Genomic DNA, 16,788 nt, shown 5'->3' with positions numbered 1-16,788 from the left:
ACAAATATCATATAAATCAAATAAATAAAAATATGTAACTATATAATCATAAACGCGCGCGCACACACATATATATGTGGGTGTGATGTATAATTTTAATATATTATAAATTTGCATAATTTTATTTGGTGCAAATTTTAATTCTACTCCATAGAATTATAAGTTTGTAGTAACCTAGTTATAGTCTTAATAATATAGGGTCACTTACCTTGATCAGATATATATTATAACCTTCAATTACAAAATCATATCTTATTTATAAATTCAAATCTTTACTACTCATACATCATCATATTAGTTAAATAATGCCACTATGATAACTTACTAATTAATCATAATAAAATTAAAAAAAATATTTATTACAATAATAATAATATTTATTATTATTATTATTAGTATTATTGTGAGAGTAACGAGAATGAACAAGAACAAAAGAAATATATAAATAATATCTTTAATTAAATACTTAATTAACTTGTAAATACAACTATTATAATATGATGTTATTCAAAATATAATTTATATCAATTTGATATTATTCAAAATAATAAAATATTTGTAAACAAGATTTATTATACTAAAATAAAATAAGAAGAGACAAATAACACATATATAATAATAAAAAAGTAAGAAGGATTAATTGGTATAGTAACAATATTTAAATAATATAAAATAAGAAATGATACCTCACCAAATAATTATGACTATATATACTTTTTAAAAATCATAGCAAATGTTTTTTCCTTCTAGCTTAACATTTATTGTAAATAAAAATTGGGTTCTTATAGTAATTTAGGTAATAGAAAATTCCTTTTTTTTTTTCTCTTCGGAAAATAATACTAATTGAAAAATAAACAATGAAAAAAATGTGTATGAAAATTACACTCCTTCTTCATTTGCTATTTATAGAAATTATGAACTTTGTGCACTATTTTAATACATTAAAAACTTCCAAAAATTTTCACTTCGTGCATCTCTCTCTCCAAAATCCCTTCATTTAATTACCTAGTTTGATACTTGTACTCTCACCTTATTATCCTCTGCATGCACTTTCACTTTATCTTTTGTCACATTATTATTATTATTTTATTATTGTTATTTTTATTTCCTTTTCTCTATTCATTTGATGAGAATGATATATATATTAGAAACTCAAAAACAAAACAAAATAAAATAAATACTAGTATTACTATTAAAAAAATTTATCATCTCATAATACAGTTTTTTACTCAAATAATACTATTTTAAAATTTTTTTACCCAAATAACAACTGTGCAAATTTATTTTTCAAGTTAGCACCATTTACTGTTCACATTTCGGAATGGACCGTTCTGAAATTAGAATGGACCGTTCCGGATTAAAAAATAACACATGAGCCGTTCCAAAATCAAAATTAGCACATAAAAAGTGGAACCAGAACGACCCGTTCTGACCTACAATTTTTTTTTATTTTTACTTATCAAATACCAAAACTCAGAAACTAATATAAAATAATTAAATTTATTGAATATTAACATTATAAATATATCTAAATAAATTTATTAAAATTCAATACAATAATAAAGATCAATGGTGGCAGAAAATGATTATGTTGTTCTCTAATGTCCATCTCTGTTTTAATCCTGCTAGACTTTGGCCGACCCTTGAAAGTTCGCTTTGAGTTCTGGATTTGGCCACAAAGTTAGACCAGTGTAAGTAGGAGCTCTCCAAACTGTCCTTCGTAAACCTTTTTGGAACTTGTCGCAATCATACCATATAAATCTTCTAGCGGGTTAAACTTTTCTCGGATGTAATCTTCATGTCGAAGCTCTCCAAACTGTCCTTTGTATACCTTTCTGGAACTTGCCGCAATCATACCACATTTTTATTTAGCCTTACTGTAAATGTCTCAGCGGGTCAAACTTTTCTCGGATGTAATCTTTATGTCGGAGCTTTCCAAACTGTCCTTCGTATACCTTTCTGGAACTTGTCGCAATCATACCACATTTCATTTAGCCTTACTGTAAATCTCTCAGCGGGTCAAACATTTCATTTGGAGAGCTCCGACATGAAGATTATTGGCAGGGATGGCAAAAATACCCGCACTCGCGGGCATTTGCGGATAAAATCCGCTACAGATAATAAATGGATAGGCTAATTGGGCACCCGCAGATAATGGGGACGGATAATTTTTTACCCGTTTATAAATGGAGCGGGGGCGGGTATGATGATATCCATACCCGCGGGTACGCGTTTAATAATATTTCTTAAATATCCTAATTATCCTTGTATCATATAACCCTAAAACTACACTCTCTCATCTTATTTTCTTACAAAAGTGAGGTTGATGAATAAGTTACCAACATGTGTTAAGCATGTTATAGAATTATGTTGGATGTAATTTGATTAATTTTCTAACTTTGATTGGACCAATAAGATTTATGGATTTTAAGTTGTTTACTTTCGTTTGGAATTATGAGATTGAATTATTGTAGGTTTGTTATGAGACTTTAACTTACTTGTGAGATTGATGTATTTTAAGTTATTGATTATCATGCATTTTTATTATTTCAACAAAATTAACGTTAAATACAAGTTCAAAATTAATATTAAATTTTTATTTTGAATATTTTAATGACATTAAATATAAACTTAAAATTATTTGTAATATAATTTTTTTAATTTCTTAAAAAATTTATAAATATCCATGGATATCCATGGATATCCGTGGGTATTCAAGAAATTCATGGATACCCGCGCGGATATGGGGTGGGTATGAGGTCAATTTTCATCTAGCGGGGCGGGGGCAGATTTACTATTACCCGCCTCCATGGGGCCCCATTGCCATCCCTAATTATTGGCCTACTTACACTGGTCCAACTTTGTGACCAAATCCAGAACTCAAGAGAACTTTCAAGGGTCGGCCAAAGTCCAGCAGGATTAAAACAGAGATGAACATTAGAGAACAACATAATTAGATTTGGTTAAAAGTGAGCGCATGAAGAAGGTCCACTGCTGATGGTTGGGATGGGAAGCCATAGAAATATAAACCCAATTTCAGTTTTCTATAGTGACAACTCCCGTATAACGTGGACAGCTTCAACACATTTTTTAAGATCTTCACGTACACTGAACAAAGAATTATCAAAAACCAGACCTACCCCACAAATCTCTACTTTAATAACATCAAATATAAACTCAACCAAAATTTCCTTCTTTACTTTCCACCCCACAAAGATAACTCCTTTTTAATTACATACATAACCAATGTCTTCAAACCATTCAAACTCAATCTACGATTAATTGTTAATAATTTATTTTTATTTTTATTCCTTAATTAATATCTTCTAAACATTAAAAAAAAACTCATTTACCTCTCTACTGAACAATCACCAATTAAGTTTTTCCTTGCAAACATTCTGTCGTGCTTCCACCTGTCACCTAAGATTTCATTACCAATTATCAAATATCAAATATCAAAATGTTGTACACACTTTTTGAAACATGTAAGAGGATCAAGAATTTGAACCATTTTAAAACCAAAATAATGTTGCATGTTTTAATAATTTTTAGAAAGATTTACAATAATTAATCCGAAAGTCTACATTAGTACTAATTACCAATATAAAATATTATCCATTTAAAAAAAAATAAAAGTAAAAGAAGAACAACAATAGAAAACTTTTCCAATTCTCCGGCGATCTTCAAAAGGAGAAAAGTGAAAACCCGAAACTACCCCTGCATTATCCGTTTCATTACATACAGTTATGTGGTTAACGTAAGGGCTCTTACGTGAATTCAGACGGAGAGTGCGCAAACACAAAAACGCGATCTCAGAAGAAACTCGAGAATTGAGTGTAATGTGTGTAACCTTCCCTGCAATTCGTATTCAAAATTCAGATCTCATTAACTCGTTCTCTTTTTCTCTCTCGCAATTCACCGAGTCAACTCGCTCACACAGCGCATGGCAACAAGATCATAGCGTAGACGCGGCCGCATTCGATAAGATCTCACCCTCCGGGGCGTGGCCGAGTCGCAACTCGCTCCGAACTCGGGAATGGCTTCTTCGGAAGCCTATTCCCGTCTGAGCCAGGTGGTGGTGCCGGCGCTCGAGAAGATCGTGAAGAACGCGTCGTGGCGGAAGCACGCCAAGCTCGCGCACGAGTGCAAATCCGTCATCGAGAGGCTCAGCCACCAGAACTTGCCTCTTCCGCCGGGCTCGCCCTCCGACGCCGAGCCGGAATCCGCCGTACCCGGCCCGCTGCATGACGGCGGTCCGGTGGAGTACTCGCTCGCCGAATCCGAGTCCATCCTCGCGCCTCTCATCAATGCGGCCTCCTCCGGCGTCCTCAAGATCGCCGATCCCGCCGTCGACGCCGTCCAGAAGCTCATCGCGCACGGCTACCTCCGCGGCGAGGCGGACCCCGACCCCGGCGGCGCCGCGCCGGAGGCCAAGCTCCTCTCCAGTCTGATCGAATCGGTCTGCAAATGCCACGATTTCGGCGACGACGCGATGGAGCTGCTCGTGCTCAAGACGCTGCTCTCGGCGGTCACGTCGATTTCGCTGCGAATCCACGGCGATTCGCTGCTCCTCATTGTGCGGACGTGCTACGACATTTACCTCGTGAGTAAGAATGTGGTGAATCAGATCACGGCGAAGGCGTCGTTGATACAGATGCTGGTGATTGTGTTCCGCCGCATGGAGGCGGATTCCTCCACGGTGCCGGTTCAGCCGATTGTGGTGGCGGAGCTGATGGAGCCGGTGGAGAAGTCCGACGAGGACAATTCGATGACGCAGTTTGTGCAGGGTTTTATAACCAAGATAATGCAGGACATTGATGGCGTTTTGAACCCTACGACGCCGAGTGGAAAGGCTAGTTTGTTAGGTGGACACGACGGTGCGTTTGAGACCACCACGGTGGAGACTACGAACCCTACTGATTTGTTGGATTCGACTGATAAGGACATGTTGGATGCCAAGTATTGGGAGATTAGTATGTATAAGACGGCGTTGGAGGGACGGAAGGGGGAGCTGGTGGACGGGGATGTGTTGGAGAGGGACGATGATATGGAGGTTCAGATTGGGAACAAGTTGAGGAGAGATGCTTTCTTGGTGTTTAGGGCGCTTTGTAAGTTGTCCATGAAGTCGCCGCCCAAGGAGGCAGCCGCGGACCCGCAGCTGATGAAGGGGAAGATTGTGGCTCTGGAGTTGCTGAAGATTTTGCTGGAGAATGCTGGAGCTGTGTTCAGGACTAGTGAAAGGTATTGCATTGCATTTCATTTTACTGAAGTTCATTTTAGGACTGGTTTGAAGTTTCGCATTGTGGCTAGTTAGGGGGAAGATGTGTGTTATTTTAATTTTGCTTGTAGATAAACAATAAGGTGTAGTTTCTGCGTTAAACATAGCAGTGAAGGACTGAAGGTGGTAGATTGGATGGATTGCATTGTGTGGATGTTGTGTCTAGGAGTTAACTCATTACTATCACTTTCTCACTTGTACATTATATGGTTAGGGGTTTAGAAATCGACGACACTATTGTTAGAACAAAGAGGTATATGGGATGAAATAGTCTTTTAGGATTTTGAGGTGACGGATATATAACAACAGTCGGCTACTCACCCAAAGTAGATTTTAAGAAAGGGAGTCCATCGTGATGCATATTAGTGATTTTTCGTAAATGTACAAAATCAATTTATATTATTAAAAATACCAATTTATTCCAATGAATTTTCATTTTTCCACTTTTTTAGGATTAGAGTTTTTCAATCTTGATAAGAGTGAATACCAATGTCATTCTCAAAATAAAAACTTTGTTCTTCTTACGGGTTTGGATCACTCAACTCCAAAAGTTGGCTAAAGAGGTGAGGATTACCCTCACTTATATACTATTTTGGTCATTTAAAATTTGAGTGAACATGTGCAAATAGTCTGATAATGGCCTGACAAAAACATCAATAATCATTTAGATATGCTATGTTATTATCTTAGAATTTGGATGTCTTAGAAATTGGGTTTGGATTTGACTCAACCCAAAATCTAGCTCAAGAGATACTGGTTGCTTCTCATTGATATATATTATTTTGATTATATTATTAGTTGAAGTGAGATCTCTAACAACCCCTTTTACATTGAGGAATGAACATTCTGGACATGAAGTTTGTGAGTCTAGAAATTTTCAGGTGGCTCGATAAACCCAATAACAATCATTAGGAACTTAGGATGGACTTTGACATTTAGAATTTGGATTTGAGCTTAACTTAATCTCAAAAGTTAGCTCAAGAAATGGGAGTTGCCCTCACTTATATACAAGATTTTGGCCATATCACTAATCCATGTGGGATCTCTAACAATTCTAATCTTGACTCGTCAATTTTATATTTCTGGATTCAGCTGCAGATGAAATTGTTTTTGTTTTGTTGTCCGTTTCCCCACTGCTTGTGCCTGCAATCTGGAATTTTCAGAACTTAAAGGTAGATGCATTTAGCATGCATTGTCACTGGAAATGTAAATCTTTTCCTCATCTCCAATTGCAGTGAGGCAATTAAGTATGTCTGGTAATCAAGATTTGTTTTCTTTCCTAGTTATTTGGGATTATTTGACATGTAAAGTAGGAAGAATATTCAGTTAGAAACTAAGGAAGACGTGAAATACCTACTCTGAATGCTAGCTTCTGGTTAGTTTTAGTTTTTCCTGTAACTAACACTTTCTTGCAATTTATAACTGTTAAAGAGATTTTAAGAAATTGCATGAGTCATGATGCACTCAGCAGCATCTCTTATTTATAAGAATTTAGTTTGAAATACATTAAATAGCAGTAAATAGAAAATGTAACTAACTAGGATAATGATAAACCACTAAGAGTCTAAGACTATCCAACTATTCAGCTTAAAGCTTTCTTAGACTTCAACCATAGGGAAATTAACAGTTTCCAACACTTCTCCTCAAGCTAAAGCTTACCAAGCTGTCACCTTGTTACATGAAAACAATACATTCTCCTTGAAATAAAATAAATAAAAACTGATATCCATGACATGACAACAATGGTTGGGACTGGAAAACTGTTGCTAAAATAGAGGGTTATTGACCAGATTGAATCCCAGGGATGGCAACCTATGTTGCCCGGACACGACAGCATGGGACTGCCGTGTCCCCGAGTCTGACACTCTTTAGGAGCAAACACACCGTGGACGCACCTCGGACACTTCAACAGACCGTGTCCACACAAATTGGACACGTCTCCATCACGGACACTTACAAAATTGTCGTGTCTTCATTGCGGACACCTACAAAACTGATGTGTCTTCATCATGGACACCTGCTAATGAACACGTCTCCATCTTGATATACTATTCGATACGTGAATTTCAGTTTTTAAAAAAAATAATAAATCTCAATAAAAATAGAAACAAAAAAGGGATGATTTGAGATTTTTTTTAAAAAAAAGAAGAATAATAAATCTCAATAAAAGCATAAACAAAAAAAAGGGAGAATTCGAGATTTTTTTTTTAAAAAAAGAAAAAAATCTTTATAAAAATAGAAACAAAGAAAGTAAGATTTGAGATTTTTTTTTAAAAAGAAAAAAATTGATAAAAATAGAAATAATGAAGAAAATTGTTTTATCTTTCTTTTCTTAACTTTCACGTAATAGAAAATAATTTTTTTTAATAAAAATAAAAACAATGAAAGGAGGATTTGAGATTTAAAAAGAAAATTATAAATATGATGTCTCTTAATAATTTTTTTTGAGACCTAGTAAGTTATTGTTGTATTAATATATAATATTTTTGTCATGTTATTTATATTATATATTATATATATGCCATGTCCATGTTTTTTGATTTTGTCGTATCCTCGTATTCGTATCTGTGTCGTGTCTGAATCCGTGCTACATAGATGGCAACTGCTTCAGGGACAGAGACAAGACCAGTGCAACTGGAACCAAGATGGGACCAGTGCATCTGAGACAAAGATTGACCAGTGCAACATGTCCTACACCAATCGTTCAACCTGTACCACATTCTAGAAGTATGATTAGAGACACTTGAATCAATTATCCATGGACTTTGATTATTAGTAGATTGAGTGATACAAGCCGTAGAATTATGAGCAATAGTGACAATAGGCCCTTCAAAATTTGCTCCTGACACTTTTTTCCTGAGACATCTTGACATTGGAAACTCGTTTTGGGAAACAAATGAAGAGACTCTTTCTCAAGTGAAGATACCCACTTATCTAAACAAGATAATGCCGAACCCTTGATAAACAGAGGAGAAACAACCAGTAAGAATGACCAATGACTGATCATAAACAGTACCATGGTGAACAGTGATGATGAACAGTGCAACGGACCCAGATCAGTTGAAGGCGGTTGATGGCAGCAGACAGTGCAAGAAACTTGACCAGGAGAGGAGACATGCAGAGTGGGATGGTACCATGTAAAAGAGAACATATTTTAGGAAATTGCATGAGTCAGGATGCACTAAACAGCATCTCTTATTTATAATAATTTAGTTTGAAATACCTTTAACAGCAGTAAATAGAAAATGTAACTAGCTAGGATAATGATAAACCATTAAGACTATTCAACTATTTAGCTTTCCTAGACTTTAACTCCCTAGAAACCATAGGAATATTAACAGCTTCCAAAAATAACAACAAAGTTATACAACTATGTCGTGGTTTTGTTTCCTATTGGAGCATATACCTTTACTTGTTACAGTTGTATAGCTTTATTCTCTGTTTTGTTATTTCTCATGTATTTACTGATTACTTGTAACCTGTTCGGTAGGTTAGTTACTGTTTCTATAGCTTCTGCAAGAAGCTATTCAAACAACTATAAATACCACTTTGTACCTCCAACACATTGGGTTGAATAATACATACATATCTATTTTTGACTCTCTCTCTCTCTCATACTTCTCTCTCAAATCTCAATATTTCACTGCACAATAAATTATGTTATGTTTGTCTTGGATTTTGAATTTCTTGCATCTTAGGAACTATTCATAGGCATTAACATGGCCATGCAAGTCATGTGCCTTAGCAAGGTATTCCTATTTGGAGCTACCTGTAAAAATAAACAAACAATTGGATGAATGCCCAAAGAATAATTTTGGTCTTGCAATCTTGCATTGTTTTTCCCAATTTATTTTAACATTCTTAGCCGTGCCATACACATGTTTGAATTCCCCTTCTGTCCTCATAATTGATTCATCAGGATATAGTAGAGTAATTGATAAAATTATGTGAACCTGCTAATCTGGACTATAACAGTGTTTTGTTTGTTTCTTGAACTAAACATAAGAAAATTTTCCCCCTCAATATTAATGCAAAATGACATTTTCTTCCTTTGTTCTATACACCCATTGGCACTTTATTTATTTATTTATTATTTATTTTTATAATTTTGCGGGATGATAAAAAATACTACTAATGGTTGCATTTGGTTTTGATTGAGCAGGTTTTTAGGTGCCATCAAGCAGTACTTATGTTTATCCTTGTTGAAGAACAGTGCGTCAACTCTTTTGATTGTGTTTCAGCTGTCATGCTCCATTTTCATCAGTCTGGTGTCAAGATTTAAAGCTGGACTGAAAGCAGAAATTGGAGTTTTTTTCCCTATGATAGTTCTTAGGGTCCTAGAAAATGTTTCTCAACCTAATTTTCAGCAGAAGGTGATAGTGCTTCGATTTCTGGATAAGCTTTGTGTTGATTCACAGATATTAGTTGACATATTTATCAACTATGACTGTGATGTCAATTCATCAAACATATTTGAGAGGTGTGCTATATATTATTTTCTTTAATTTTTATAGATATTTTATTTGATTTACTTACAAATAATATGTGCAATTTCATGCTTAGAATATAGGTCTCAATTTTAATAGCAACTGTGTTGTTGGATCATTTGTCATGCAATATTCATGCTGGTCTGGCTGTGATAGTCTTGATTGTCACTTAAATATACTGTATATTATATATCTTATTATTATATTCTTCCTAGGATGGTCAATGGGCTTCTTAAAACTGCTCAAGGCGTCCCTCCTGGTGTAACAACAACACTTTTGCCACCTCAAGAAGCAACACTAAAACTTGAAGCCATGAAAAGCTTGGTTGCTGTTATAAAATCAATGGGAGATTGGATGAACAAACAATTGCGCATTCCTGACCCTCGTTCAGCCAAGAGTGTTTTAGCAACTGATAACAGTCCTGAAACTGGTGGTTTTACCATGATAAATGGGAATGGAGAAGACTCTGTCGATGGGTCTGACTCTCATTCGGAAGTCTCCAATGATGCATCTGATGTTTCAAATATTGAGCAACGGCGGGCATATAAACTGGAACTCCAGGTAATCAAATGAACAAGGTTTTGAGAATAAAGTATATCTTTTCTCTAGCTTTTTAGCTTTTACCAATGAAGCTAATGTGAGTATTTGGCAGGAAGGTATATCACTTTTCAATAGGAAGCCTAAGAAAGGAATTGAGTTCCTCATCAATGCCAACAAGGTGGGTGATTCACCAGAGGATATAGCTGCTTTTCTTAAAGATGCATCTGGGTTGAACAAGACTTTGATCGGTGATTATCTTGGAGAAAGGGAAGAGTTACCCTTGAAGGTAATGCATGCCTATGTGGACTCCTTTAACTTTCAAGGGATGGAGTTTGATGAGGCAATCAGGGTCTTTCTTCAAGGATTTAGACTGCCTGGTGAGGCGCAGAAAATTGATAGGATAATGGAAAAGTTTGCTGAGCGTTATTGCAAATGTAATCCAAAAGCCTTCTCTAGTGCTGACACGGCATATGTCCTTGCCTATTCTGTTATAATGCTCAATACAGATGCTCACAATCCTATGGTGAAGAACAAGGTGTGCACACAATCCTAAAGTTCTCTAAATTGATTTACAAATAATTATGACAGACATAATGGTTTATTTACTTTTTGATTCTTGAGTTATGCAGATGTCAGCTGATGATTTCATTAGAAACAATCGTGGCATTGATGATGGAAAAGATCTTCCTGAGGAATACTTGAGGGCCTTGTTTGAGAGAATATCTAGAAATGAGATCAAAATGAAAGAAAATGATGTGGCTTCTCAACAAAAACAGGCTGTGAACCCTAATCGACTTTTAGGTTTGGATAGTATATTGAATATTGTGATTCGTAAACGTTCAGATAAGAATATGGAGACCAGTGATGATCTTATTCGTCATATGCAAGAACAATTCAAAGAAAAAGCTCGCAAAACTGAGTATGTTTGTATTTTTTTTCCTTTCACTAGAAGAGAATTTACTTTTCAAATTCTTTTGAGGTTGAGCAAAATGTTTAACCTAGTGTTGGTTTTGTCATGAAGAATCTTCTGTTAACATAAGGTTGTTTATGGATTCTACCCATATCTACTAGTATTTATCTGCTTTTTACATGATCCATATTTGTTTGAAATTTGTTCTTATTTTATGCCATTTATTTCACAACTTTTTTTGGGGAGAAAAATTGTTCCTAGATTTTTTTATTTTCTTGATATGCACTTGCTTGCAATTTGCAGGTCAATCTATTATGCAGCAACTGATGTTGTAATCCTGAGATTCATGATTGAGGTGTGCTGGGCACCAATGTTAGCTGCCTTCAGTGTTCCTCTTGATCAAAGTGATGATGAGGTTGTAATATGTCTGTGTCTTGAAGGCTTCCGCTATGCTATTCATGTTACTTCCGTTATGTCCATGAAGACTCATAGAGATGCTTTTGTGACTTCATTAGCAAAGTTTACCTCACTACATTCACCAGCAGATATTAAGCAGAAAAATATAGATGCAATTAAGGTAGGTACAATTTAACTTCTCTTCTACCTGGCTTATGAACAACGTAAGAGCTGAAGTGATTACCAATTAGCAATTCTCATTGTATTATATGTTACTTCCTCCTCATGGTGTTAATGCTCCCTTTCGACATGCATAATTGTTTGTGTATTATTGAATTCCATTGGCATCTTTTATCACTTAAGTTGATGTATAAACTTTTCCTTTTAATGAATGCTTTTATCCTATTCAGAGCTAATATCTCTTTAAGTGCTTTCATTGCTAAATGCATGCCAATATAAACAAAATTACTTCCTGTGTTCTACGAATATGATAATTACCAAATAAATGTAGTATTTTTGTGGTGTTTTACTGCATTTGCTGAAAATTGTTATTGGAACAATATCTTAAGGCATTTGATAGTCACTATTTGTTGGATCTTTTATAAGTTTTGGTAATGTATTCTTGGTACCTAAATGTTAATTTTTTGTTGATTACATGATAATATGGCTGAACTTGTCATCTGTTTTGTTACCAGGCAATAGTTTTTATTGCTGATGAGGATGGAAATTACTTACAAGAAGCTTGGGAGCATATCTTGACTTGTGTCTCTCGGTTTGAACATCTACATCTTCTTGGAGAGGGGGCTCCACCTGATGCCACATTTTTTGCCTTTCCTCAGAATGATTCTGAAAAAGCAAAGCAAGCAAAGTCAACTATTCTTCCTGTTCTGAAAAAGAAGGGACCTGGGAGGATGCAGTATGCAGCTGCTTCATTGATGAGGGGTTCATATGATAGTGCTGGAATTGGCGGTAATGGTTCTGGAGCAGTCACATCAGAACAGGTGAACAATCTAGTTTCTAATTTAAATATGTTGGAACAAGTTGGAAGCTCTGAAATGAATCGCATATTCACTCGGAGTCAGAAGTTGAACAGTGAAGCCATAGTAGATTTTGTTAGGGCTCTATGCAAGGTTTCAATCGAGGAACTGAGGTCTCAATCTGATCCACGGGTTTTCAGCCTTACAAAGATTGTTGAGATTGCGTATGTATTACTCACCTACTACTTCAAACATGCTACCTCTTTGCCTTCCCTTTGAACTTTTTTTTCTCTCATGGTTCTTGGGGGTTCTATTGGTTGGGGTTGGGGATTATCACAAAAGAAGCATAGTTAATAGCACATGACAATATTTGTTTTGTTGTTTATAAATTGAACAATTTGATACCCTGCTTTTTTTCATTTTTGGTTGATTGCCCCTTCTAAATTCCCAGCGTTCATGCACACTTCTTTTTAGTTTGAGCAGATAGTTGAATTGAACTAATTTTTCTTTTCAACTCTGGTAAAATATCAAATGGTTTGCATGTGAAAGGGTGACCTGTTTCATATGGTAAGACGAAATAAAGTGCTTAATTTCTTTATTGATGAGAAGGACATTAAAAGTGTGCCCAAAAATCAAGGTGGGAAAGTTTAATTCATTTAAAAAGCAAATGTTTTTTTGGGCAGAGCATCAAGCATAAGATTTATGTTGTTAGATTGATTGATTTTTATACGCTGTTGTCTATTGTCTGACATAATTATTATGTAACAGGCACTATAATATGAACCGCATCAGGCTTGTGTGGTCAAGCATCTGGCATGTTCTCTCTGATTTCTTTGTAACTATTGGTTGTTCTGCAAACCTTTCAATTGCGATTTTTGCAATGGATTCCTTGCGTCAGTTGTCAATGAAATTTCTGGAGCGGGAAGAGCTAGCTAATTATAATTTTCAAAATGAATTTATGAAGCCTTTTGTCATTGTTATGCGAAAGAGTAGTGCTGTTGAAATTAGAGAACTAATTATCAGATGTGTCTCTCAAATGGTTCTATCACGTGTCAATAATGTCAAATCAGGATGGAAGAGCATGTTCATGGTAGAGCTGATAAACTCTTATTATCTATAGAGAGCTTCAATTTACTCAAATTTTTGTTAAATTATTAATTTTTTTCTCCTCTACTTATTGCCCATAGACCTGATTTCAGGTATTCACAACAGCAGCTTATGATGACCACAAAAACATTGTACTCTTGGCTTTTGAAATTATTGAGAAGATTATTCGAGATTACTTTCCATACATCACTGAGACTGAAACCACAACCTTCACAGACTGTGTGAATTGTCTCATTGCATTTACCAATAGTAGATTCAATAAAGAGATTAGCTTAAATGCCATTGCTTTTCTTCGGTTCTGTGCGACAAAACTAGCAGCAGGAGACCTTGTTTCATCATCAAGGAATAAGGACAATGAAGTTATTGGAAAAATTTCCTCATCTTCACCTCAAATAGGAAAGGAGGGGAAACATGATAATGGAGAGGTGACTGACAAGGATGATCATCTCTATTTCTGGTTTCCTTTATTGGCAGGTAAAGACATTATATAAAGTTTATGTAGACATGAATATTAGGGAAAAGTAACGAATTTATGTTTCTTAAATTTGTTGAATGATTGGTGCTTCTTGCTTCATGTCTTAAGAGGCTTAGCAGGTTGCAGATGTACTTATTTGTTTATTTTCTTCAGGTTTATCTGAGCTTAGCTTTGACCCAAGACCTGAGATTAGGAAGAGTGCCTTAGAGGTCCTGTTTGAAACCTTACGTAACCATGGCCATCTCTTTTCACTATCTTTATGGGAAAAAATATTTGAATCTATCCTATTTCCAATATTCGATTATGTTCGACATGCTATTGATCCTTCTGGGGGTAGTTCACCAGTCAATGAAGTAGAGGCTGATGGTGAGCTTGAACAAGATGCTTGGCTTTACGAGACATGCACGTTGGCCCTCCAATTGGTTGTAGATCTTTTTGTTAACTTTTACAACACTGTTAATCCACTTTTAAGAAAGGTGTTGATGCTGCTGGTTAGCTTTATAAAGCGTCCTCATCAAAGCCTTGCTGGCATTGGTATTGCTGCTTTTGTTCGTTTGATGAGTAATGCTGGGGAGCTATTTTCTGATGAAAAGTGGTTAGAAGTGGTTTTCTCACTAAAAGAAGCAGCAAATGCAACACTTCCCAACTTTTTGTTTCTTGAAAATGAGGACTTCACTAGAAATCATGAACATGCTTCAACTGCTGAAGATGATAGAGATCTTGCCGAGTCTGGCTCCCCAGATAATTTAGAAAACCTGAGGCTTCATCGTCTTTATGCCCATTTAACTGATGCAAAATGCCGAGCTGCTGTTCAGCTTTTATTGATTCAGGTAATTTCATATTTTGTTCCTCCAAAACATGTTAGTACTGTAGTTGTGGCATTTAGTTTATTCAGAAAGTCCGAGAGTGCTTGATTAAGATCCTTTATTATTTGTGCTACATTATATTCCTTATTATTTTAGCACTACTCAAATTATGGATAATATAAGGAATAGTGTGGAATGCGCACCTTATGGGAGCAAACGTTTATTTCCTATTCAGTGCCTCATTTGAATGTGTATTGTATTACTGTTGCATTGGGGTTCACTTTTATGCGTCCCAGTCAAAATAGATGCATGTGATGTTGAAAAATGTTGTTAACTCTTCCTGAAATTTGCAGGCGGTGACGGAGATCTATAACATATATCGTTCTCACCTTTCAGCAAAAGCCATGCTAGTCATGTTTGATGCTTTGCATGATGTAGCATTACATGCGCACCGGATTAACGGCAATAATATACTACGTTCAAAGCTTCAAGAGTTTGGTTCTATGACTCAAATGCAAGACCCTCCACTCTTACGCCTTGAGAATGAATCATACCAGACCTGCCTTACATTTTTACAAAACCTCGTCGTTGACAAGCCTCCTAGTTACGAGGCAGATGAGGTTGAATCTCATCTCATTCGGCTTTGTCAGGAGGTTCTGGAGTGTTATATTGAAGTTGCAGGTTTTGGACAAAAATCTGAATCTTCTCATGGTAGACAGTCCCATTGGTTAATTCCCTTAGGCTCTGGGAAGAGGAGAGAATTGGCTGCACGTTCACCTCTCATTGTGGCTACACTGCAGGCAATTTGTACTTTGGGAGATATTTCTTTTGAGAAGAACTTGTCTCATTTCTTCCCTCTTATCTCTAGCTTGGTACGTTGTGAACATGGTTCCAAGGATGTTCAGGTTGCTCTCAGTGATATGCTTAGTTTATCAGTTGGTCCTGTTTTGCTTCACTCATGTTGATCATTTGGGTAAAAAGATTAACCCTGCATTTTGAGATGTAGGCTATTTTTTTTGTTTAAATCTTTCTGTTCATAATTTTCTCTGCTCTCCCTTGCCTTGGATTACTTGTCAATAATATACTATGACAATGTATGAAAAGTTGGTAGTGATTTTGTCTTAGCTACAACTTCCCAACTTTTGTATTTTAGAACCTAACTTTTCCGGTCAGAATATGTATTACCATGAGGCTCAGTGTTGTATTTTTACGTTTCTTATTATTTTTATAATGAAATAGTTTTGTAGCATTATCTCCTTTAAAGATCAAGTCTATCAGAATTTTCTTGTGATTAATTTTCTGACTGTAAAGCGTTAGTCCTAATTAATAATAAAGTTGTCTTTTATGTGAATTTGTTTTAATTAGAAAAAACGATTTTTTTGAAGACCATTAAGATAGATATTATGCTTCGATTGTATGAAAATAGATCTGTTTATTTATTTAAATTATAACACATTTGTGCAATTAATGCTTATTTGGTGGTCCAAGTTTTCGACTGGAATTAACTTTTCAATTTTCGGGGTTACACCTACAACTTCTATGCAAAGTTGATAAAACCGGGTGGGGGAATCAACTGACAATGATATCTCTTTACATCGGGGTACCAATCGAAAAAAAAATATTGGAGAATAAAAATATGTTATAAAAATCAGTATTTCTTTTATAAAATAGTATAGATATTGTAATTTAATTTTGAAGCAAATGATTATTTTAAAAAAAATTTAATTTGGATTTTAAAATGACTACTTATACCCACTCCCAGAAATATACAAAGAAAAAGAAAATATATTACAATCCAATTTAAATTAAAAC

The 16,788-nt window shown here is 35.4% G+C and overlaps 1 protein-coding gene across 1 annotated transcript; it reads left to right on the top strand.

Moving 5' to 3' along the window:
• Positions 1-3,780: 3,780 nt before the first annotated feature.
• On the top strand, positions 3,781-16,225 carry LOC109802961 (brefeldin A-inhibited guanine nucleotide-exchange protein 2). Its single transcript, XM_020364395.3, has 11 exons — positions 3,781-5,241; positions 9,441-9,758; positions 9,981-10,326; positions 10,418-10,840; positions 10,935-11,224; positions 11,519-11,792; positions 12,307-12,812; positions 13,357-13,678; positions 13,788-14,169; positions 14,324-15,000; positions 15,330-16,225. The coding sequence occupies exons 1-11, from the start codon at positions 4,037-4,039 to the stop codon at positions 15,939-15,941; spliced, it is 5,355 nt and encodes a 1,784-aa protein (XP_020219984.2). The 5' UTR covers positions 3,781-4,036; the 3' UTR covers positions 15,942-16,225.
• The last annotated feature ends 563 nt before the right edge of the window (positions 16,226-16,788 follow it).

The sequence above is a fragment of the Cajanus cajan genome, chromosome 3, assembly GCF_000230855.2.
Source record: "Cajanus cajan strain Asha chromosome 3, NIPB_CcT2T_4, whole genome shotgun sequence".
Lineage (NCBI taxonomy): Eukaryota > Viridiplantae > Streptophyta > Magnoliopsida > Fabales > Fabaceae > Cajanus > Cajanus cajan.
This window is presented reverse-complemented; position numbering and strand designations above follow the sequence as displayed.